Source organism: Callospermophilus lateralis, chromosome 16, assembly GCF_048772815.1.
Source record: "Callospermophilus lateralis isolate mCalLat2 chromosome 16, mCalLat2.hap1, whole genome shotgun sequence".
In the NCBI taxonomy this organism is placed as follows: Eukaryota; Metazoa; Chordata; class Mammalia; order Rodentia; family Sciuridae; genus Callospermophilus; species Callospermophilus lateralis.
This window is the reverse complement of record NC_135320.1, coordinates 14,501,918-14,527,125: the sequence shown is the minus strand read 5'-3', so window position 1 is coordinate 14,527,125 and position 25,208 is coordinate 14,501,918. Positions and strand designations below refer to the sequence as shown.

Here is a 25,208-nt window from a genome sequence, read left to right as displayed (position 1 = left end):
AAATATAGGGCATAGTTTCTCAGAGTAAGAGCTTTGTCATGAGGTTGAATCCCAGGTTTGCTACTTATAAGAATGGGTAAATTACTGAACCTGTTAATATTTAATCTTATTGCCTCTGGAAGGAATAACAACAGTAATATACCTTGCTAAATAATAAAGTCAAATTAAGAAGAACATGAAATATTTATCTCAGAATATGACTCTAGGTTATAAATATCAGCAATTGTTTATAAATAATAAGATTATTAATGGTAATAATCATTATATTTTTGATAACAGGAATTGAACCTAGGGGTACTCTAATACCGAGTCACATGCCCAGCATCATTTATGTATTTATATTTATTTATTTATTTATTTATTTTGATACAGGAACTCACTAGGTTGCTTAGGGCCTTGCTAAGTTGCTGAGGCTGGCCTTAAATTTGCAATCCTCCTGCTTCAGCCCCCTGAGTTGCTGGAGTGACCATCATGTGCCACCACTAATTATGTCTTTGATGTTGCAGAATTAATGTTTCCAAATAGAAATCACCTTTGAACACACACACACACTTACTTAGAGAATATTAATCACTTATTGTTTACATAGGAAAAGTTACGTTTGTTGGAAAATACTGCATAAAATATGTTTTCTAGTCATGTTTACAATATTCTTTCCCTGGAAATACCCATAGGTATAATGTGCACATGAGTGGTATTGTATTTTAAAAGATATAGGAAGTAAATAGGTCTCCAAAGGGCAAGACAATGGGTTGTTCACAGTGACTGTCCTCACAGTCATTCTGCTAAGACTGAGCAAAATACAAGGTATTAGATCCTGTGTATGATTCAAAATCTTGGCAGTATGTTTGGATGTAGTTGTGAAGACTTATGAGTTTTTTATAGAAATTGTAATTCCCAGGATGGTCCAGACAACAGAGATGAACACTAAAGGAAGAGTTGACCAAAAGGGATACAGGAGTAGAAGACAAGCCCAATGCTCAAGGAAGAACCCGATAATACCAGTAGGAATTCTGCTACAGCCATGGAAAACCAGCCAGGTCTAGAGACCATATGCAAGACCAGCATGGATACAGAAGACCTGTAGGAAAATATAGATGATACCCTAGCTAGCTTGATTAATCTGATCAATTCAAAAGAAGTAGGTTCCTTCTGAGAACAAAGACAAGAATATGCAATTAGCAGGAAAAGTTTAGTGGTTCTTTTGCCTAGATACTGCAGAAACCCATGGGTATGGATTTTGTGGAAATTGGGGAAAATATAAATAGAAGAGCTTGATCTTCTACTGAGACACAAATAAAAGCAAAAACTAATACCAGGAATGAGAAAAAAAAAAAAAAAAACAACTCCACAGTTTCTTGCATTGTGAAAGATATTTTAAATAAGGAAGAGTGAATAATGAAAATAACCAGGAGTTCATGGTTAAAGGTGGACCTAGGTTATAGCAGGTATGAGAATGTCTCGGAAAAGCAACCCCAGAGTAAAAATAGCATAAATCAGCAAGGCTTCCTGAAGAACTGGGAGCAGAGGTTTGAATGTGTAAAAGCATTTGAAGGGGAAGATAGACAACTTCACATTGAGGTTTTGGAATCGGGGTCTACAGATAAAAGATGGTCAGATAAAGATACTTAAAGGTCACTTTAAAAAAGTCATGGTCCAGGTATGAATGTGCAAGACACACTTTCGAATTTCATTTCCTTATATCTGGTTTCCTAAAAGATATTTCTCTTTTTCTTTCTTTGGTACTACGGATTGAATTCAGGGATGCTTTATCACTAAGCTATATATCCTCAGCACTTTATTACCTTGAGATGGTGTCTCACCAGTTGCTGAGGGGTTTTGCAAAGTTGCTGAGGGCTGGCCTTGAACTTGTCATCCTCCTGCCTGAGCCTTGTGACTGTGATTATAAGGATGCACCAGCGCACCTGGCTCTTACAAGACTTCTTAAATAGCAATGACAGAAAAACTATAATAAGGAACAAGAAGGCAGAGAAAATAATTTGATTCTGGCATGGGCACACTATCCACAGACAAAGGAGAATCGCTTTATTTATGAATTGAGAACAAGTTCTTCACCAGACTGCAGAAGACAGGAGTGAGGACCAGCCTGTGCATGGCACCTCTCAGGTCAAGACATCCTCCACCAGCTGCATCGGGGTGCAGGACTACCTCTGAACTCAGGCCACTGTTTGTGATTGTTTTGTTTCTATTTAGAATGGACATGGATATGTAGGTAATTTTGGTCTTTTTCTTTTTTTGTACTAGGGATTAAACTGAGGGGTGCCTAATCACTGATCCACATCCCTGGCCTTTTATATTTATATAGTTTATTTTGAGACAGAGCTTCACTAAGTTGTTTACGGCCTTGCTAATTTGCTGATGCTGGCTTTGAACTTGTGAACCTCCTGCCTCAGCCTTATGAGCCACTGGGATTACAGGCGTGTACCACCACATCCTTTTTGAATAGGGTACGGTGGTGCATGCCTGTAAAACCAGCAGCTCAGGAAGCTGAGGCAAGAGGATCACTAGTTCAAAGCCAGCCTCAGAAACTTAGCAAGGCCCTAAGCAACTCTGCGAGATCCTTTCTCTAAATACAATATTAAAAAAAAGAGCTGGGGATGTCTCAGTCTTTACTTTTTCATGCAAAACAAAATTATTACCAAATGTTGGGATTTTAGGTATCTAGGAAATAAATTTATCTGTGAAGATAAATAATTACAACATTAACTCAATGAAATTGATGTTTCAATTGTTTCTGGATGGCTGTGTTCCACACTGAGTACTTAATACTTTTGAACATTATTTAATAAGCATTTTAAAATAATTATACAATTATAATTTAAAATAATATGTATGGGCCAGACACTGTGGCACACGTCTATAATCCCAGCGGCTCAGGTGGCTAAGGCAGGAGGATCACTAGTTCAAAGCCAGCCTCAGAAAAAGTTAGGCACTAAGCAACTCAGCAAGACCCTATCTCTAAATAAAATACAAAATATGGCTGGCAATATGGCTCAGTGGTTGAGTGTCTCTGAGATCAATCCCTGGTAGCCAGCCTCCCTCCCCCCCCACAAAAAAAATGGCATAGCTTTCAAAGAAGAGTCTCAGATTTTATAATAAATTCCTAAAAATGCAAACCAAAAATTTTATCAATGATAAAAATAATAATAAAGAGGGCAGTAGATAATAATTGAAAAGAAAATAAATTAAAACTTACTTAAAACCATATTTTAAAAATTAATCATTTTAAAGATTTAAATGCAATACAATTTCATTTTTGCTAAATCTATTATTTTTTCTTGTATATCTTGGGATTTCAGGAATTTTTTTAGAAGTCAGCTATCCTCTATATGTTCTAGGTCTCATTCTAACATTAGTCATTCAAGGAAAGATATCAAAGTTCTATAATTAAACTGAATAGACAAACAATGGCCTCAATTTCTAATCTTCCTGCACATATCTTTTTCTTCCAGAAGTTTCATAACTGTCTTATACAAGGTGGAGAAAGTAAATGGAGATAAAATCTGATTTGCATCATCTCCAACAGTACCATGGACAGGGACACCAAGGATTTATGAACAGAAGCTTCAGGGATGGCATGTTACCTGCAACCTAAAGCCACTGAGGCACATCTATTAAAAAAAAAAAAAAACAAAACAACATGCAGTAGGAAAAAAAAAATCCCACACGAGAATGTTCTTCACACAGTTGCCTATCGACTTTTTAAGCACTGATTACAATATGGGAGAGCTGAGGGATTATCATCAGGCACAGTGGAGACTGTCAGGAAAGTCCTAGGAGCAGAGATTTGTCAGAAGCACTGAGCACTGTCAGCTGACTTCTCTAACAATGTGCAATGGAGAACCTTAGTGCTTTTGACAAAAAAGAACATTTTGTTACTCCTCAGTCAAGATTTTAAAAAAGACATTTTTTTTTCTTTCTTTTTTTTTTTTTTTTTTTTTTTCGGTATTAGGAATTGAACCCAAGAGCACTTTACAACTGAGTCATCCCCAGCCCTTTTTTTAATATTGTATTTAAAGACAGTATTATTTCGCAGAGTTGCTTATGGCCTTGCTAAGTTTCTGAGGCTGGCTTTGAATTAGTGATCCTCCTGCCTCAGCCTCCTGAGCCACTGGGATTACAGGTATGCTCCACTGTACCCTGTTGAAAAAGAGTTTTGGAAGGTGAAACTGAGGTACTCTGCATCTGAGTTTTGTGCAATTCACCTGAAGACCCACAGGAATCATAACTATTTTTGTAAATACCTTTTCAGTTATCTACCACACCATCTTCCTTTGGCTAACTCTAGTGCAGACATTAAAGCTTTAATTAACAATTCTCACTATAAAACCTCTAGTGTGAGCCAACAGTGATTCCTTAACTGAAGTAAATAAAGACAAACTATGTGCGTGTATATATACATAATTATATTATTGGCTCAGAATTGCTCCTGACAGCAATAAATGATTCAACATAAATTCTGCTTCTCACTTAGAATGTTTTGTAATGTTCCTTACATGGAATTTTAAAATTCTCAGATCTAAAGAAAATAGTGTTAATAGATAAGCACAGTAGTTCATTCAATTCACATATGACAAAAAAGATATTTGTATCATAGTCTTGCTATTTAAAATAAACAATCATCTTTTGATATGGGTTAACAGAATGAAACATCATTTCAAGAAGAAAAACTCAAACAAGAAATTGAAAATGAAAAGATATAAAAGCATTCCCTTTGGAATAAATTAATACCATTCTAAATAAAATTATTGATATTTATTAGTGTGTATATATAAGAAGTTTGAAATAATTTCCTTTTTGTTAAATATCTGAATTATATGGAACTGATCAGAGTTCAGATATTACTTTTGTAGTTACTATTTTTAAGGATAGATACACATAAATACTTGAAAATTATTTCAAGTATTTGATATATGAAAATATGAGTATATGAAAATTCAAGTACAATTCAGTGTAATCAATGAAAAGCTTTAAATAAAGGAAACTTTTTGATGCTTTAAAAACTGTCTAAGCTAAAATGTGGTATTTTTAATCAAAATAAAGAGTATTTTATTGTTGGGTTAAAAAATAAATTGCAAAATGTTTCAGAGTCCGCTGCTATAATAAAGTTAGTGACAAGATCAGGAAAAATGTGTAACTCAAATGAAATCAACTTCCACTATTAGATTTTGTTCATGGAATTTCTACTATCTTCAGTGGTACCTATAAAGTCTTCAAAATAATCAAAATAAACATCTTAGCAGGAAAAAAAATCAAAACCAAAAAATCCTTATCTACTGATAATGGAATCCCCATGGCATACTTGCCATTTCCTGCAATTTGTTCTGCATGCTTCCCTAGTCTTAGCTGGAATATGAAATATGCTTTAAAACTAACATTTTATATAGCAATGTTCTCATCACTGACACTATCATGCTTTTGCAAATTGATCTTTCCTCCTGGTTATTTTCACAAAGTTGACCAGAACTGATATTCACAAAGTTCAGAGTTCTAACTTCAAAGCGTACATAACATGAACTATGTTAAAATTTCATGAAATGTGTACCTGAGAATTATAAATGATTTTCAACTCACATAAGTAAATGTCTAAGCCAAGAATCAATATGAATTTACATTTTATTTATCTATGCAGAATTGTGGTATTGGTAAAGGCATTTAAATTGCTGATCTAGCTTCAATTTTTATACAATCTCCATTCTTTTCATAATTTCTTTTGCTTAAAACGATAATAAATTGCAGGTGTAGTACATCTCAAATAGTCAATAACATACAGAAATGAAAGCCCTAAAAGTTTTATAATAAATGAAATGGGGGCATTGTTAAATAAGATATAGTTACTTCTTTAATAAATTTGTCAGTTAAAGAAAAAGAAAACAGAATAAAACTAATCCTTCATATACTATCAGGTCTTTTGTTAGTATGAAATTTATATCTCTTCTATTCACTGCAGGTCAGCATTCCTTACTCTGGTGGGTTAAAGGAAGAGATGTACATTTAGTGTCATATTTAATGCAAAAGAATAAACCAGATAAAGAATGTTAATAAGTTATATTCCATGCTAGCTAAATTAAAATTCTCAAAACTTTTTCTCAAATGTCCAAGCAAAAGATAAAGGGTGGTCAAAGTTTTATGAGAACCTACTTAATTGACAACCCACTCTAAATATTCAGAAGCTTGCTGTAGCTAATATTTTCTAATTATTAACTGGCAAACATTAAAATTCACAAGAGTTCATCCCTTACACTTGGCCTGTGTAAGGATAGACTGGAAAGGTGGGCTACCTTTATGCTTAATCCAAATCCTCCCACTGTTTGTCTTCTGATGGTCACCGTTCTTTCCTGAAAGACAGGATTTTTAAGAGTGGTTAGTGCTTCCTAATACTAGACTTTCATACATTTTATTCCTCTGGGTTTTGTTTTTGCTTTAAAAAAAATCTTTTTTGACAGCAAAGCAACTCCAAACTTGTAATTAATAGAGCATTTTACAAATTTTAAATTGCAGGTCAATAACTTCTCAAAATAATATTGTTATTAAACTCTGATAAATTAAGTCTTTCTCCATGGTATTTTGGGACATATTCTGAATCTTGATTTTTAGACTTCCTACTTTTGTGCACTCTATTCTTGTCTAAGAATGGCAAGCTTTTGGTAATGTAACAGTAACTCAGTGTCAGTGGTAAATATTCATTAGCCAAGGACTTATCTCTGCCACCACCAACACATTTGATCTGAGAATTGAGCAGAGGAACTGCCCTGCCCCAGCACATGAATGATGCATATGATGTCTAAGATCAAATTTGTGAACAAGCCATATTCAAAATCTTTAATTACCTATTTGGAAAAAGAACGAATCACATGACTAAATAAAAATGATAATGAAATCGTCAGTTTTCAAAATCAGTTTCTCTTATCCTTTTACAATGGAAACAATACTTCCATTACTTGCTTATGTGATTTAAAGAAAAAAAAAATCACAGAGACAATGATATGAGCACAAAGAGTCTTATTTGGACAAATTCTGTAATTTTCAATTAGAAAAATCAATACTGCTTTGTTTAAGGCCATCATCTCTACATAACGCATACTCTGGGGGAATGCTGATGGGTGAAAGCTTTTAGCTATAATCTGGTCTATTCACATAAGTCTTCTTGAACCTGTTACAAAGCATAGCCATTTGATGAACCCACCCATTCTTTTCCCTCAGCATTTGGAATATATATGTATATATAATATGTATGTGTGTATACACATACACTATATGATATATAATATATTGTATATATTACTATATATAATATATTCTATATATACATATTCATATATAATCTAAACCCTGTATTTCCACAAATACCCAATTTACCTGGCTAGATTTTATATCCCCAAATGTAAATTTTGTTCTCTTTCTTATGGATGAATTCTTTCCCTCACTCCCTTTTTCTGTGTGAGCTATGCAAAACACATACATTGAAGAATAATTAAGAGAAAATTTGAAAATAGTGTGCTTCCAGTGGCTTTTGCTAAACATTTTGATAGGACAATAACTTATCACTGAGTTGTCAAGCTTCTTTTTTTTTTGTCAAATATTTAGTTTTTATAAATAAAACATGAGCATACTTTAAGAACAAGATCATTATACCATAAACTAAGTAATATTATCATGTTATTTATTTTTAATTAGAAATGAAATCTTTTAGTGGAGATAAATATAAAATTATTAAAAATTGTAAGTGCACATGAGTAGCACTTGGTAATATAAATTATTTTCCTTTGGCCAATCTGCTAAGAAATTTAATTTTTTAAATATATATTTCACTTTTAACTTTATAACTCTTATTACTTGACATTCAAATTTTTCTAATGAACATTAAAATTGTATGCATACAGATAAGTTACACGTGCATTATAATTATGTGAACTTGAAATATAAAATATAGTATTAAATGATACCATGAACTCTATATTTTTATTTCAAAGCCTGCTGTTACATTACTCACCACCAGTACCACCACATGTATGAGAAGATTCAGTGTTTTAGAATTTATATTGCAAAAACTATGCATATAAACATTCCTGCAGGTACCAGTTAAAACCAGGTTTAATAACATGATATATATATATATATATATATATATATATATATATATATATATATAAAAAATTTATAATTTAACCTGAGTATTAGTAGTGTCCTTTTGTTGAACAGGACAATCTTTTAAAAGCAATTAATTTTAAAATTATTTTTTAGAAAAAGATTTATTAAAGGGAAATTGAACATTGCAAGCTGTATTGAAATTGAAATCAGAACCTATTAATGACTCACATATCCACAATTTAATGTATTTGTCAAATTACTTAAGTTCTGTGAACCATTGTTTCCAAATCTGCAAAATGATGATAAATAAATCAGTAACAACTTTTTTTTTAAGGCTTAATATTTGTGATGTGCCCTGGTAACTAGTAGAAATTAAATGAATATTAAGATACACACCCTAAATCTGTTATTCTAGACAGGAATAGTCACTGAAATATCAAATTAATATTTATCCACCTCACATTTAAATAAATATTTACATCATAGAATAGTTCAAACACTGGAGGATCCATGATAAGAATAGGAAATTAAACAGTGATATTTATTCTTATAAAACAGAAATATTGCCTTCAGAAGACTGCCCATCAAACCGAACTAAAGTTCTTTGATGTCAGAAACTATTTCCTTAATTATTTTCTAAACTTAATTCTGATGTACGCTTGATACCATAAAATGTATGCAAAGCCAACCAGGGCAGTCAGCTGGGACAACCTATGTCAATTGTCTTAAAACTGCTGTCAGAGAAAATATACTTTAATAAGCAAGCCCCATCAACTAAAATTTCTAGACATCTTGCAAAATAGTCTCAAGCCACGACAGCAACGGCTTTACTCATTCTCTCCAAGTCTGCCTTCTAATCTTTGGTGGCGAATATTTAGAACAAGTTCCAAATCAAATACAAAATTGCTGATGCAGAGAGGAGTTCCCACAGTCAGCAGAAACTAACTGCCCAAAACCTCAGTAACAGCACTTATTTCCATGTTGTTCAAAGGCTCGCACACATGCGCCTGCGCACGTGCACACTGCGGTATGGTATTGCTGCAGAAGCTACTTTTACTAAAGTTGAGTGTGTTGGACCAACCCTACGTTCTGTGGGTTGTTTTGTTTTGTTTGGTACAGGGGGATTGAACCCAGGGGTGCTTAAACACTGAGCCACATCCTTGGCCCATTTTATTTTTATTTTGACAGGGGGCTTCCCAAAATTTCTGAGGCTGGCTTTGAACTGGTGATCCTCCTGTCTCAGCCACCCCAGCAGCTGGGATTACAAGTTGTGCCATCGCATCTGGCCAAATTACCTGATGTTTTAAAAGCAAAATTTTAAATTGGTGACTGCAGGCATCAGGAAGCATAAGAAGGGAAATAACTCCATAGTTTGGCTCCTTGCTGATCCCTAGTTGTTCACATTTGTGTCAGCCCTGCCACTCTCTTTCCATGTCTCCATATGGGGTTCTTCCCTCCTGTCCCCCAAAACATTTAAAGGTAGCATTAATGAATTGCTTCAACAATACATTCATGATTTATTCTCATAAATCAGAGAATACCAGAAACTGACGTGAAGTGTTTTTCACCACATCTTTTGTTTTTTAAAAAGACACAATACCTTTGTTTATTTTTATGTCCTGCTGAGGATCAATCCCAGTACCTCACACATGCTAGGCAAGCACTCCACCACTGAGCCTTAGCCCCAGCCCTCAGTCACATCTTGAATGTCCTAAATATCATTGCCTGGTAAGAAAGAACTGATATTGTTATCTTATTTTTTAAGACACAAAAATTCAAACTGGTGCTCCTGTGAAATCTCATATAGAAAATATCTTGATAAAACTTCCTCTTCCTTACAAGGAAGCAAAGAATAATAATATGTGGTTTTAAAAGACTTACTGCACACCCCATCAATTAGCATCAATGTGATAAGCAAGTTTGTTTTAAATACTTAATGTGCTTTATAGAAAAAAATTATCATACCTGCCTTGGAGACTATTATGTTTCACACAACACACACAGTGCACACACAAACAGACTACATGGATCATAGGAGATGAGAACTATACATTCTACAAAATGAATGCCATCAAATATTGCAGGTACAGAAATTCCTGAAATATGGATATGAGAAAGTTAGGAAGGAGTGGAAACAATGCACACACTAGAGAGAATAGCAATTAGAAAAGTGTATAGCTTTTATGTGATAGAAATAAGGAAGTTATAGCTTAAGAGATAGGAAATGCAGTTAGCTCCCTTGACAACTAAGGAAGAATAGATAAAGTGCTGAAGGTAGAAACAATGACATTAGTTTCTAATTTTTAAAAACCTACACATGTTATTATAGCTCTCATAGCACTTTCAATTATTTATTTTAAATGTGTGTGTATATTGATTATTATAGTTGTACATCATGATGGGATTTGTCGTTATGTATAAATACAAACACACAATATAACAATAGAGTTTGGTCACACCCCAGACTTCCTGCTCCATCTGTGCCTCCCACCCTTTAGTTCCTTTCTTCTACAAATCTCCTTTTAGTTTTCATGAGATCTGTCCCCACCTTCTCTATCCTTTTCCCTCTCTAGTTTCCACATATGAGAGAAAATATATGACTCGTGACTAGAGATTGACTTAACATATGTTCTGTTTCACTTAACATCATAGTCTCTAGTTTCATCCACTTACCTACAAATTACATAATTTTCTTTTCCTTTATGACTGAACAAAACTCCATTACATATAGTTACCACATTTTCTTTATCCATTCATCTGTTGATGGACACCTAAGCTGGTTCCATAGTTTGGCTATTGTGAATTATAAACATGTGTGTGTATCACTGCAGTATGATGACTAATTCTTCAGGATAAATACTGAGAAGTGGTATAACTGGATTATATGGCGGTCCCATGCCTAGTCTTTTGAGAAACCTCCATACTGATTCCCATACTAGTTACAGTAATTTATAATCCCACCAACACTGTAAAAGTGTTCCTTTTCCTCCACATCTTCTCCAGCATCCTCTACACAATTCTGAAGGTGGAACATGTGTCTTTTCTCAGTTTTCTCCCAAACATTTAGCACAGGGTCTAAATCAAAGTTAAATAATCATGTTAAATGAAAAAAGAGATGGCCAAACATTTTTTTCCCCAAAAAGAATTTGAGAGTTTCTTCCAGAGTCAAACTTAGTTTTATATGATCCCAGAATTCTAGTCTTATTAACCCAACTGATTTGAAAACGTATTTACAATAAAAATCCCTGCAAATGTTTATAGCCATTGTATTCATCATTGAGTGACTAACTAAGATGTTCTTCAACAGGTGAATAGTGGTACAACTGTATAATGAAATATTATACAGCAATTTGTTTTTATTGACACAGAAATGCCTTTTATCTTGGTAGCTGTTCAAAGGCATAGAGATAATGTGTCAATGTAGGCTTCTCAGTTGTAACAAATGTATCACTCCAGTGAGGGATGGTGGTAAATGAAGTCTGCTCTGGAAGCCATGAAAAGACACAAAAACCTCAATTGCCTATCGTTCAGAGAAAGAAGCCAGTTTGAAAAGACTACATACTTGGATTCTCTCTATGTGACATTCTGGAAACTACAGACTATGAAAGCACTGGTGATTGCCCAGGGTTCAGGGGAAGGGGAAAAGGTTGAATAGGTGAAACACAGGGGATGTATAGGGGAATGAAATTCTTCTATGTGATATCATGATAGTGGGCACTTGCCTCCATACATTTGTTAAAAGCTATTGGACTTTTGAGCACACAGAGTAAATCTTAATGTATTTTTAAAATCATTTAAGCAATTGAGGGATCTCAACAAGAAATATAGACTGCAACTAAATGATCTAAATGCATTACAAATATTTATTTCTATTCAATGACTCCCAGCACTTGATACTATGTTTAAGTTGATAAAGTTGTATCATATCAAGGTTTGGGTTAGCAATTTTAATATTGCTGTACATATTTAATAAAAAGTAAATGAATGATGTATGGGGGAAGTCATGTTTCTTACTGATGGAATGAGAGTTTATAAATAAGCAATGGCAAGAGGCTAGATGGGGTAATGGAAGATAGAGACATCTGTATAAACTCATGTTTTACTTAATATAAATATGGATGGTTATTTACAGGAATGTTGATGGATATGTGGATCTATACAACTTATATTTTTTTCTTTTCTAAAATATCCTTTTTGAGATATAATGTGCATGACATGAAATTTGCCATTTAAAATGTGTAATGCAATGGCAGTATGGTTACAGAAATATGCATCCATCACAATTAATTTTAGGATTTTGTATCATTACTCTAAAAAATAGCCATACCCTTCAATTACTATTCTGTATCTCAGACTTAGGCATTCACTAATTTAATTTCCATCTCTCTATATTTTCATACTGTGGACATTAACATAAATGGAATCATACAATTTGTGGTCATTACTGTCTGGCTTTTTATCATGATGTTCTCAAGGTCATCCATATTATAACCTGTGTAAATACTCCATTTTTTTACTGATAAAATAACACTTAACTTCATAGCTAAATCATAGTTTATATGTATATATTCCCCCATTGATAAACATTTTAGTTGTTTTTCCTATTTGATTATTATGAACAATGATGCTGTAAACATCTGTGTGCAATTTTTCCTATGGAGATATGTGTTGGTTTCTCTTTGACATATAACAAGTAGGACTGGGAACTGCCAGACTTTTTTCCAAAGTAGTGACGCCGTTTCTCATTCCTACCATCAATGAATGGGAAACAATTTGAACACCACTTCTGTAATGCATGTTATTATCTGGCTTTTTGATTATAACCATTTTAATAATGATTAAATAAAAGCTCATTGTGGTTTTGATTTACATTTCATTGTAATTTTTTATTTGATTACTTGATATATACACAAATTTCATATATACACTTATTGATATACACACACACATATGTATATATTCTTAAAGAACTTTCATTTGACCATTTTTGATGGCCTATTTTATTCTGAGTTGCAAGAGTTTGTTATATATTCTAGATAAACATATGTTTTTATCTTTTCACTTTCTTAAATGTCCTTTGAAGAATGAACATTTTTAATTTTTGTGAAGTATACTTTAATTTTCTTTTGTTTCTCACATATTTGGTGTAACATTGGTAAGACCATTGCCTAACTCCTTGTTATGATGCTATATATCTGTTTTCTTCAAAGACTTTTTTAGTATTTAGTTCTTATGTTTAAATATTTATTTCAGTTTGAACTGATTTTTGTATGTGGTATGAAGAAGATATTCAAATTCATTATTTTGCATGCGGATATCCAGTTGTCCCAGCACCATTTTCTGAGAAGAAGATGGATCATCTATTGGTCTTGGCAATCTTGCTAAAAATCAACTTACTGTAAATGTAAGAATTTACTTCTGGACTTTCAAATCTATTTCATTAACCTATGTGCCTATTCTTATGGCCATAATTATGTCTAGAATTCTGTCTATTCATAAACAGTTTTAAAACCAGATGTCAATCTTCCGACTCTTTTCTTCTTTTTAAAGATTGCTTTGGCTGTTATAAATCCCTTGCATTTCCATAATGAATCTCAGGATCAAGTTTTCTATACCTTTGAACAAGTTTGCCCTCTACTCTATTTTGTTTCCTTATTTCCTTCCTTCCTTCCTTCTTTTTTCAGTACTGGGGATTGAACTGAGTAGTGATTTACTAATGAGATGCATCCCCTGTCCTTTTTAATTTTTATTTCGAGTCAAGGTCTTGATAAGTTGTCAAGGCTGACCTCAAACTTACTATCCACCTGCCTCAGTCTCCCAAGTAGCTGAAAGTACACATGTGTTGCCCCGTTCTTTCCTATTTTTTAACAGTAAGACAGTAATGGATCTATCATTTCTTTTTGCTTAATCTACTCTTTGCCTAACTCTGTCAGGGGACTTCTAATTGATTCAGATAAACAGCTATCCCAAAGGCTGTGTGAAACAAAAACTCAATGAATTTAATTATCTAATCAATCATGCTTGAATATGTTGTCTCAACAAGACTTCTTGGCATATTATAGAAAGAACATTTGAGTGAATTTTTTGTCTTAGAAAATGTTCAAATTGCAAGGTAAAAATATTTTAATATTTATAGTAGTATCTATTATTTCCTTTACTAGAGTCTCCAACAATATCATTTTCAAAAAAGATTCATATCACTGATAAATATTGATATTAATAATAGTACAAATCTGTACTTATATTTCTGAAATGTTTAATATTTTATTTACTGAAATAACTAAATGGTCACTTTTGTTATAATGCTGATTTACACTCTTTCAGCTGAGAGATATTTAAAAAACGATATCCTGTAAAATGTGTGATTAAATTAAATACCCTTTTGATCTAGATTATGATGTCATGGCTAGAGACTGGCTGATTCCCTTTCTTGATATCTGATTAAATGTACATCCCAACCACCTTGCTCACATTCCAGGGTGTTAGTCATCTGCCCCAATCACTTCAGAACCAGCCATTAGGTAACCATGGAAAGTCCTTATACCATGGAGTGATACTGTAATAATTCACATAGCTAATCCTAACTCTTTGGCTTGCCTATCCCATTCCTTCCCATGAAAACTAGAATAAAAGCTCTTGGCCACAGTTTTCCCTCTACCTTCACCTGGTAGCTGGCCCTGGAGCTTCCTCTGACTGGCTTTGCTGTAACAAGTGGTAATATGATGGAATCACATCACAGGTAATAGCACACCAAGCACCAGGGTTCTTGGTTTCTAATATTACTTTCCAATAAAATGAATCAGAGCTCCCAGGAAAAGCAGCTGATGTGAGGACTTGGAAAGAAAATGTATAAGATAAGTCTGAAGCATTTTTTAGGGATCAGGATATGAGGAATTGATAAAAAAAATGAGGGACAAAATTAAAGGGATCACAGAAACAAACTTAAGTAGCAACCACTGACAATTGAAAAACATAATCAGTAAAGTTGTATTCAATTTTAGTTCCATGCATAAATATCCATGAGCCCTCATCCATGTAACCAAATGGTTTGGATAAATAAGTGGCAGAAAATAGATAACACCACAGCACGATAACTAATTCCAATTAGCTATCCATATACTCAGTCCTCAAGGAGGTGAGGTTACGGACTCCCAGTCCTTAAATGTGGTGAGTGCACCATGGTTTCTTTCCAGTACATAGTATACATAGGGTAGGGCAAGGTTAAAAGAGAGACTTCCCAGAGGAGAAGCCTCACAAACTACCTGTGCCTATGATTGAGGTAGAGTCAACAGACTCACTGAACATAGTTAACCTGGTCCCCCAAACATATGACTTCTCACTTATGTTGAGAAAAACATCAGAAAAGTAATTCAATAGAGAGGTAGCATACAAATACATGACTAATACTCCTCAAAACTGTTAATATCATAAAAATAAATATTTTTAAACTGTCACAGCTGAGGTGCTTAATTACAAACTTTTAGTGATTCAAAATTTGATATTTATAAAATTATTACTTTGAAATATTATTCATCCATGAGCTAATGAATATAATTACATCTCCATCTTGTATAATCCTTAGCATTTCCTGAAGTTTTATCAATGAATTTTAAAAATTTCCCAATATTCTATATACCTATCTTGAAATCCATCCCCTCCATTTGTAAAACTCATTTAAATAAAACAACAATATTTGATAATATGATTACATAATCTCTAATTTTCTGTTTAATCTGACTATATCGCTCCTGAATTCATGCATCCTCTTGTTCCAGTGTGAATTAACTGAGATTTAACATGTTCACAGTTATCACCCTGCAACTTCTATTCTTCCTGTTCCTGGGAATTTGTATGACTTTTTTTTTTTTCAGTTTAGGTTCTGTTTCATGGCTTCATATTTGCTGCTTCTTAATTCTTCCTTCCATTTGTTTACTAGTGATCTTTCCTTTTTCGTTTACGTGTACCATCCAAATGATGGTGGAAGCCATGTACACATGATCAAACTTCAATCGGCGACACGGTAAAGATGTGACTGAGTGGTTTGAGGAGCTTCCAAATATTGGTATCTACGGGGATTTTCTGTTGAGATTATCTTTTTTTTATTCTCAAAGGCATCTTTTATTGATGTTCTGGGTATTCTGGGAGAGAAATGAACATGAGGGAGGGTTACTGTTCATCTTACTGTTTTAATGCCTTGATTTTCTGTTCAATGTCTCACCACAACCTCAGCTGGGCCTCTGATTTATTCATTCCCAAAGCAAATATCATGATCATTTCCTGTTAAAGTTGAAATCTGTGAAAGGAGATGTGGGCTGTGAGAGGATATCCAGTTAGAGGTTTCAGAAGTTCCTAATAGTGTGGGCACCCATTTCTTGATTTCCACCGCTGAAGTTAAGGACTTGATCATTTCAAGTTCGCTCCCCCAACCCTGCCTTAGGTATTTCGATCTTAACTTTCTTTTACTATATGTTGATGATCTTTCATCTCATAACTTTGTTTTCTTTTCCACAGGATTTTTTATTTTTAATATCTCTTGGTTTTTCTTCCCTAGTAAAAAATTTTATTTAAACTATGATTTTACACTGAATTAAACCATAAATGTGAAGGAATATGTAGATTTTTTTTCATATGTCCTATTTGCTTTGTGCTTTTTCTTAAGAGTTTATCTATCTATCTATCTATATATTTTTTTTCCTAAAGCTATAGAGCTTCACTTAATGTATTAACAGATTTCAATTAACAGATTTCAATGAAGGAAACTTTCTTAAGTTAGCCTGGAAATACTGCCTAAGTGTACACATTTATCCTATCTTTCTTCGAGATAGTATTTTTCTGCTGGTCTTTAGATGGATGTTTTTCAACACCCTCTAGCAAGAATATAAGGGGAAATGATAAACATGTGAACTCCAAATTAAAATTAAAGATTTTATACTTCTGTTAAGGACAAAATAATTGAGTTAAGGAGAATGTGAGAAGAGGAAAAAATGTTAAAGGGAAAATCTGTGCCTGTTGGATGTTCACAGTGTAGTAGGACAGAATAATAGCAGAAAATATCTAAACAAAAGTTATGCCAGAGAATAATTTGGGGATAAAGAAGGCCTTTTGAGATTACATTTGAGTACAGCCTGAATTTTGAGGGAAACTAGTAATTTTTGTGTATACCTGGATGAACAAACAGTATTCCAGGAGTTGGGACCATCAAGTGCAAAAGTTTGAGGTGAAATTTGCTTAGGATGCTCAAGAATTAAAAATGTCATTGCAGCTCAAGGTCAATAAGGATGGAGAAATAGAAGGTGGGGTCACACAGGGAAGAGGAAACCCTATGCAACACTACATCTTGACAGCCAGTTCTTAGGTATTCTGTGGGACATAGAACACCAGGACAGGATTTTAGACACAGAAGTAATTTGGTTTAAAATAGTTGGAAGGGGCTGGGATTGTGGTTTATCAGTAGAGTACTTGCCTAGCATGTGCGAGGCCCTGGGTTCGATCCTTAGCACCACATTAAAAAAAAAAAAATGGAGATAAGTGGGAGGTGGGCAGTGCTGAGATTGGGAGAATCAATTTGGAGGTTATATTATTCTTCAAGATAAGTGGTGATTATGACTTGGAAAAGGGAATTAGCGGTGGAAATGAAGAGAGAGGGTTAGATTGAGTATGGAGTATGTTAAAGTGGACAATTACATTGAACATTCTAAATTTTTTCTCCTCAGATCTTATGCCTTTTTATTTCCTTAACTTGTTTATTTCACTGGCTAATACCCCCAGAATTACATAGAATAGCAGAGGAGACAAAAGACCTTCTCGCCTGAATTTAGGGGGCAAGCATTCAATCCTTCAGTAGTAAGTATGTTTTTAAGCTGTAGATGATTGTCAGTGCTCTATAAAAATAGGTAGACGTTTCTATTACTAGTTTTCTGAAAGCTTTTAGCTTTTCATTATGAACTAACTTTGTTAATTTTTAAATTTTTTTAAAAAACCATCCTAACATCCTTGGAATAAAAAGAAAAAACACTCATGTCATACAATTATTTTTATATCTTGCTGAATTCTATTTTCTAATATTTCATTGAGAATTTTTGTGCCTATATGCATTATTAGTATTGGGTTGTAGTTTTCACTATTTTTAAAAATCTGCTCTTTTTAGTTATACATGACAGTAGAGTATATTTTGACATGTTTATGCAAACATGGAGTATATCTCATTCTAATTAGGATCCTCAGTCTTGTGGGTTGTACATTATGTGGAGATTCACTGTGGTGTATTCATAGATGTAAATAGGAAAGTTATGTCAGATTTATTCTACTGTCTTTCTCATTCCTGTGCCCCTCCCTTTTCTCACCTCACCCTCACCTTGTGTGTTAGCATCCACATATCTTTGTCTTGTTTTAGTATTATACTAATATAGGCTTGAAAATTGATTTTCTGCAAGACAATCTATAGGACTGACATCTAGTGAAGATGTATGGGTCTGGAAATTTCCTTTTTTTTTTAATAGTCCTTTGTACAAATTCAATTCCCTTAATAGTTACAGGGGAAAATCAAATAATTTATTTTACATTGGGTGAGTTGTACCAACTTGTGCTGAGGAATTAGTTTGTTTTAACTAATGTGTTAAACCTATGTAAGAAGCATTGCTCATAGTATCATTTTATTTTAGATGTATATAGGGCCTGTAGTGATATCTCTGTTGTTTTATTTCTAATATTAGTTTTTCAGTCTTTTTCATTTTTCAAGTCTTAGGAGAGTCTTGTCAACTTTATTAATTTCATCAAAAAAATAGGGTTTTCTCCCACTTGATTTTATCTACCTATTTTCTCTTTTCATTTTACCAAGTTATATTCATACTCATTATTTTCTTCATGCTTTTTGCTTTGTTTTTGTTGGTTCCTCTTTTTTTCTAGTTCGTTTGGATGGTATTTTAGATTATTTTTTTGAGATGTTTCTTTTTATTTTCTAATACATGCATTTCATATTAGTTCTCTCTCAATTCTACTTTATCTACATTCCACAAATATTCCACATTCAGGTTTTCATTCTCCCTCAGCTCAGTGTATTATTTTTCTGTGGAGTTTAACCACCAGTTCTCACTCTAAAGATCAATAAATCCTTAGAGATTAAAAAAATGGATTTAAAACAACTTTTTATTTATGCAATAAAGGCAATGGTGCATACACACTTCCAAAATAGTGATATGATATAAAATTAAAATAATTTATCTAGGCTATCCCATAAATTATGACATTCTAAGCATAAACAGATGTAAGATAATATTTGAAACATACCAAACTTAAATAATCCCAATTCATTTATTAGTTATATTATTGAAAGCCATAAAGGAAGTTAAATAAATCATTCAGTTTGCTTACTGCACACAACATGGTTCATAGTCTTAAGGCTGGAAACTCTCCTTCAGATTCTTTCTTACTCACCTAGAACTTTAACAGGTTGGTCATGTGGATTCAAGTCTACTCCACATTGACCACAGGAAAGTATTGGTGTTGCCAGCAGTTTTAGAATGGGTTGAAGCACAGGAAGCAATGAGCCACTCCATACGTGTGCACATGCACAACAATATACAACATCTCCATGGTACTCCAGAAATACTCAATGTGACAGTGAACTACCTCACAAACTACAGATTACCACTGAATCAATGTTCAGTACAAAGGCAATATCTATAATGATCACTACAAAAAGTTTAAAATGGATTTGGGTATTACAGAGTGTGGAGGCAAAAAGTACCATCTGAAATAATTAAACATTAAAAATTACCATTGTAGATAGAGGTGGAAATATTGATCTACAAAGAAAATGTGATGATATTATGTGCCTCACTATTTAAGCACTGAAGACAGATAGCAGTTTGCTCTCATTATGAGCAATGTGCTTATCAATATCAACCACAATCACGTGCACTGAAAACAGAATGGCTTAAGTTTTATGTTGGAAAGGAGAAAAATATCATTTTTTTAATTAAAAATTTCTACAAGACAAATGATAAAGTTGCTCCGTGAAGAGGAATCACAAAAACATGATTAATAATAATGAGTGATTTTGACCAAATGTTTCACCTATTGACCTACTTGTATGTTACTACAATTTATTTGCATAAATTATGTTAACCTTATTTTCACATTATTATCTATTTTCCTCTGCAATGTGAACCGATCACTTCTAGAACAATGCATGTTCAAATCCTATTTAATCTATCAATTCCTATTTAATCTCATTTAAATATTACATATTTAATTAAAATGATATTCTACAAAACATTGTAAAACATTGTAATTCTATAATTCTTATAATGTCCCTAAGCTTCTTTACATCATTATCATATTTAGAAATATTTCATTCATAAGCTATAAACTAACTCCTATGCATACAAAAAGCACTTACTAAGTCACATAAGGTTATTGTGAGGTGAGAAGTTTGTTTTCTTCTATACAAAAAGATTATTTAACTGGCTCAAATTGCACATCCAGGATCAAATATTTAGGCAAAATGATTTAGAAGGAGGAACAAATATCCATATCAGTTCATTCATTCATTGTCTTAGCAAACATCTATGACCTTAAATGAGGCAGTGGAACCAAAAGAAACACACATTCATATTTAAAAAGCAGAAAAAAAGAGAAGAGATGAAACTTTTTGTTTCCCTCTAAGAAAAACCTAGGTAATAAAATATCATTTAATTTTTTTCACACTAAATTATGTATAGTAGGGGCTTTCTGTTTTTCACTCACAAGAATCAAAATTCAGAGAAGGCAATTAACTCACAAAGGGTCACAAAGCTAGCAAGTAGGGGGCTGAGGTTAGAAACCAGACCTGTCTTCAGAATTGATCATTTTTTCCTTCTAACAAACAGAAAAACAAAGCAGATAGACAAACAAAATGCCCCAGCATATGCATACACCCCAAAACTAACCTTGGGTCTGACATGATTTTTCAATAAAATATACTTTCTAAGACAGTATGCGATAAAATGATGGATAAAATAAGTAAACAAGAATAATATCAGATGTGTAGCTAACATCATAAGAAAAGTGTCTCCACTGTCAGGAGTGATGACAAAGTACAAAATCTACAGGAAAGAAGTCATTGAATACGAAGCAGGTTTCATTCACCCACCCAAGGTTACCACTCTAAGGTCTCAGGCCAGGGGAGGAGCTGCATTGTAGTCACCTTCTTGTGTATGTCTACTTTATTTAGTGAATGTGAAAAATTAGTCCTTATGACCAAATTCCTATAGTAGAATACTTGCTCATCTTACATTCAACTCTGAGTGAAAAACTTAAAAACCAATTTGCCCAAGAGTTTGTGAACATAAGTTGGCCCACAGACGGATTTGGGATGAGATTGACTCTACTTGTGTCCTGAAATCCTCAATGGAGAATTTAGTTTAAAGACTATCTGGGTCGCTAGTATCCCCAGGCACCTGGTAGAAACAAATGCAAATTTCTTTGTAACACATTTACACAGTCAAATTGATACAGAATTTCCCCCAGAGAGAGCTGAGAAACAGGAATTCACAGTGAAAAATCACAGGAGGAAACAGAGCCCAATAAGTGAGACAGCAGCAAAACAAAAGGGACAAATGACAGATCTCCAAAAATGGCAGATCCTGGAGCCTGGCTATGCCACTTAAATGGAATTGCTTAATACGACTGACAGGAAGAGGTACAAATATAAGACAGTGATATAAAATATGATGAGACAAATATAAAGTGGGATAGAACAGAGGAGCTGGGGTTGCAGCTCAGTGGTAGAGCACTTGCCTAGCATGTGTGATGCACTGGGTTCGATGCTCAGCACCACATACAAATAAATAAATTAAATAAAGGCCCATCAACATCTAAATAAATATTTTTTAAAATGGGATAGATAGAACTTCTAGAAGTGTAAAATGCAAACAAACAGAAGGAGAAATTCAATACACCTTTCAAATAATACACTGGGTTCAACCAAAGAGAGCTGAAGAGTAATCTGAAGGAATTACCTTTGGTATTCCACAAAGGGACCAGTAAGTGCAAACCCTGAGAAGAGTAACAGAAGGAAAAATCAACAGAGCTTATCTAACCTCTGACCAGGAAATGGCATTGAGGGAAGAAACAGAGAAGGCAAGATAGGCAGAATTTTAGTAAATGGCTGAGAATTCCATAAAATTGGAAGAAATACTTAACCCCTCACATACAAGTCCTGTGACTCCCAAGCAGCAAGGAAACCTTAATATAGATGCATCAGTGTGATAATGCATATCACCACAGAGCAGTGTGGGATGGGCAGGGGACAGGCAAGGACTCTTAATTCTTCAATGAACTCAGCAGGAGGAGAGAGCCCCTACAAACAAAAATACTTAGCTACATGGCCAACTTTCCCAAAGTCTAAAATTCAACAAGGGGACTGACTGATCAAAACATAATGAAATAAAGGATATCTTCAAACTTTTTAAAAGTGAAGTGGGGAAAAAATCAACTAAATACTGTTAAACACTATCACCTATCTATTATCTATATCCATCTATTTATGCATGTATGCATTTCTATCTCTTTATTTACAGTATACACACATGCATTTATGAATATAGCTTAGGGACAGATATATAATTTATGTATAATGAACAGATAAAGACAATTAATTATAAGCTTAAATAAAAACCAGCTTTTCCATGTGGGAGCAAATTAAATAATGAGGGATTTCTGAGGACCTGGAAAGTAGGGATAAGAAAGTATTTCTTGACCTGGTAAAGGGCACATAGTTGATTGCATCCTTCTTGACTTTTATACTCAAATAACATAGTACAAAAATTCATTTGTACAAATATGCTGCATATTTGTAAGTCAACTCATCAATAAATTTGTAAATATGAACAATATAACTCATTAGTAAGTGTAACTAAGGATTATCTATTTTCTAAATCAACTTCAGTTCTCATACTGTTGCCCATCTCATGACAAAAAAATTACTGATGTGTAATGAAAGAAAAGGCAAAAAAAAAAAAAAATGCTCTAAGCTGTTTGGGAGGTAGAGTTAAAAATCTCTCATTATTAGTTTAATTTCAAAAGTTCCAAACTTTACTTTTGTAGGTTAAAATAAAAGTAGATAGTTATTTTTTTCCAGTTTGTATTTTGAAAAAAAAAACATGTAAGAATGTCTAAATGTACAATTTATAATCTTAATCTAAAATTAACTAAATGCATGCATATGCTACACTCATTTTTGGTCTCTCTGTCCAGATATTGATGGAGATACTGTTTTTACTGAGTCATTTCTGAGATAGATGTCATTACACTTCACCCCTAAACTAGTCCAGCCTACATTTTTTAAGATTAAGTGTTTTTCCAATGTTAATTTTCTCCAATTATCACTCTAATTTAATTTGATTGCCACCATAATCTAATGTGTCATGCATATTTATGCATCCCCAATTGATTAATAATATCCTCCAACTGTACTCTGCCCAATGTAAAATCAAACTGATACACAGTCAGCTCTTCATATCCACAGGTTCTGTATCAAAAAACTCAGACCACCATGGATAGAAAATATCTGGAAAAAAGTTACATCTCTACTGAACATGTGTACATTTTGTGTCCTTATTCTTTAAGCAATGCTGAATTATAACAATGTACATATCCCTTATAGTGTATTTATACAAGTACAGGGCTGGGGTTGTAGCTCAGTAGTGGAGTGAAATCAATACTTTAAAAAAAATAGTAAAGATGTAGAGATGATTAAAGCATATAGAAACATGTCTTATTCAACTTTGCACAGCTATAACCAAGTGACTGACAAGAACGACTTAGGAGGAAAGATTCCTTTGGGTTCACAGTTTCAGAGGCTCAGTACATGGTTGGCTGCATCCATAACTTTGGCTCCTTGGTGAGACTGGAACATCAGGCAGAAGGGTATGGAGGAGGAAAGCACCACATGATATCCAGGAAGCAGAGAGAACTCTACTAACTAGGAATAAAATATAACCCTCAAATGAATGCCTCCTGCTATACCCTACCTTCTTCGAGTTACCACCCATTCAAGTGGATTAATCTACTGACTCGTTTATGGTTCTCATAATCTAATTGTTTCACCATTGAATGCTCTTGCATTGTCTCACACATGAGCTTTTGGTGAACACCTATACCATAAGATGTGTGTAGGTACTTGCAAATACAGCATCCCCTACACCCTGATGGAGTCATGTTCTGACAAACCCACCATTAATTCGAAAGTGCACTTAATTTATATAACCTACTGAACACCATAGTTTAACATCACAGTACAATGGTAGAGTATCAGTCATTGACCCTGGTAATTACTTGACTAATGGAAGCTACAGCTCACTATTGCTGACCAGCAACACGGGATTATCATACAGTAGCATTTAGCATTTAGCTAGTCCAGTGAAGAATCCAAATTTGAAACTCAAAGTATAGGTCCCAGTAAATTCAAAATTTGAAGAATGGTTTCTACTTCATGTTTATTAAGTCAGGTCTGTCCTCACTGTGTCATTTTGCACCAGGGACTCTTTGGCATATGCAGATTTTGGTATTCATAGGGGTCCTGGACCCCACTCCCTTGCAGGCCCAGGGATGACTACAGTATATTCTTCCTATGTTCCTAGTATCCTTCATCCTGATGCTATTTTACCTAAAGCCTTAAGATGAGTTCTACATATTATTATTTCCATACAATGCTCAGAGAAGGGATGATATTCTGCTCGATTGAGAAGAAACTGATTTTGTGTAAGTCTTCCTAAGTTTAATTAATTCTTAAATGACGATTTGTTTTGTTGTATCATTTATCTCCACAGTCCTTCTCCACTGGTTGCCTCTTGGCCAACTCATATGCTCAACAATATTGAACAAAATACAGAAGGATGGGGGAACAAAAGGCTTTTTTGTGTTTTTTTTTTCTATATGTACATCTCTCTATCATTCTCCTTACCTTGTTGAGCTGCTGTCAACACTTCTTCATGTTTTCTGTACTGTTGTATTTTGATCTGGCTTCAGGTTGTTCCACACCCTTGAATCAGTCACAAATGGAATTGGCTGAGACCAGATTACAGTAGAGGGAACATAGTGGCTCCTCTACAGTT

General features: G+C 33.7%; 1 protein-coding gene across 2 annotated transcripts in view; it reads right to left on the bottom strand.

Moving 5' to 3' along the window:
* Positions 1-25,208, bottom strand: part of Sntg1 (syntrophin gamma 1) — a 317,747-nt gene that overhangs the window by 274,644 nt on the left and 17,895 nt on the right. For both annotated transcript variants that reach the window (XM_076836043.1, XM_076836044.1), the window contains exon 3: positions 6,303-6,359. In XM_076836043.1, the coding sequence (XP_076692158.1) occupies positions 6,303-6,359 (57 nt within the window). The remainder of the gene's footprint in view (positions 1-6,302; positions 6,360-25,208) is intronic.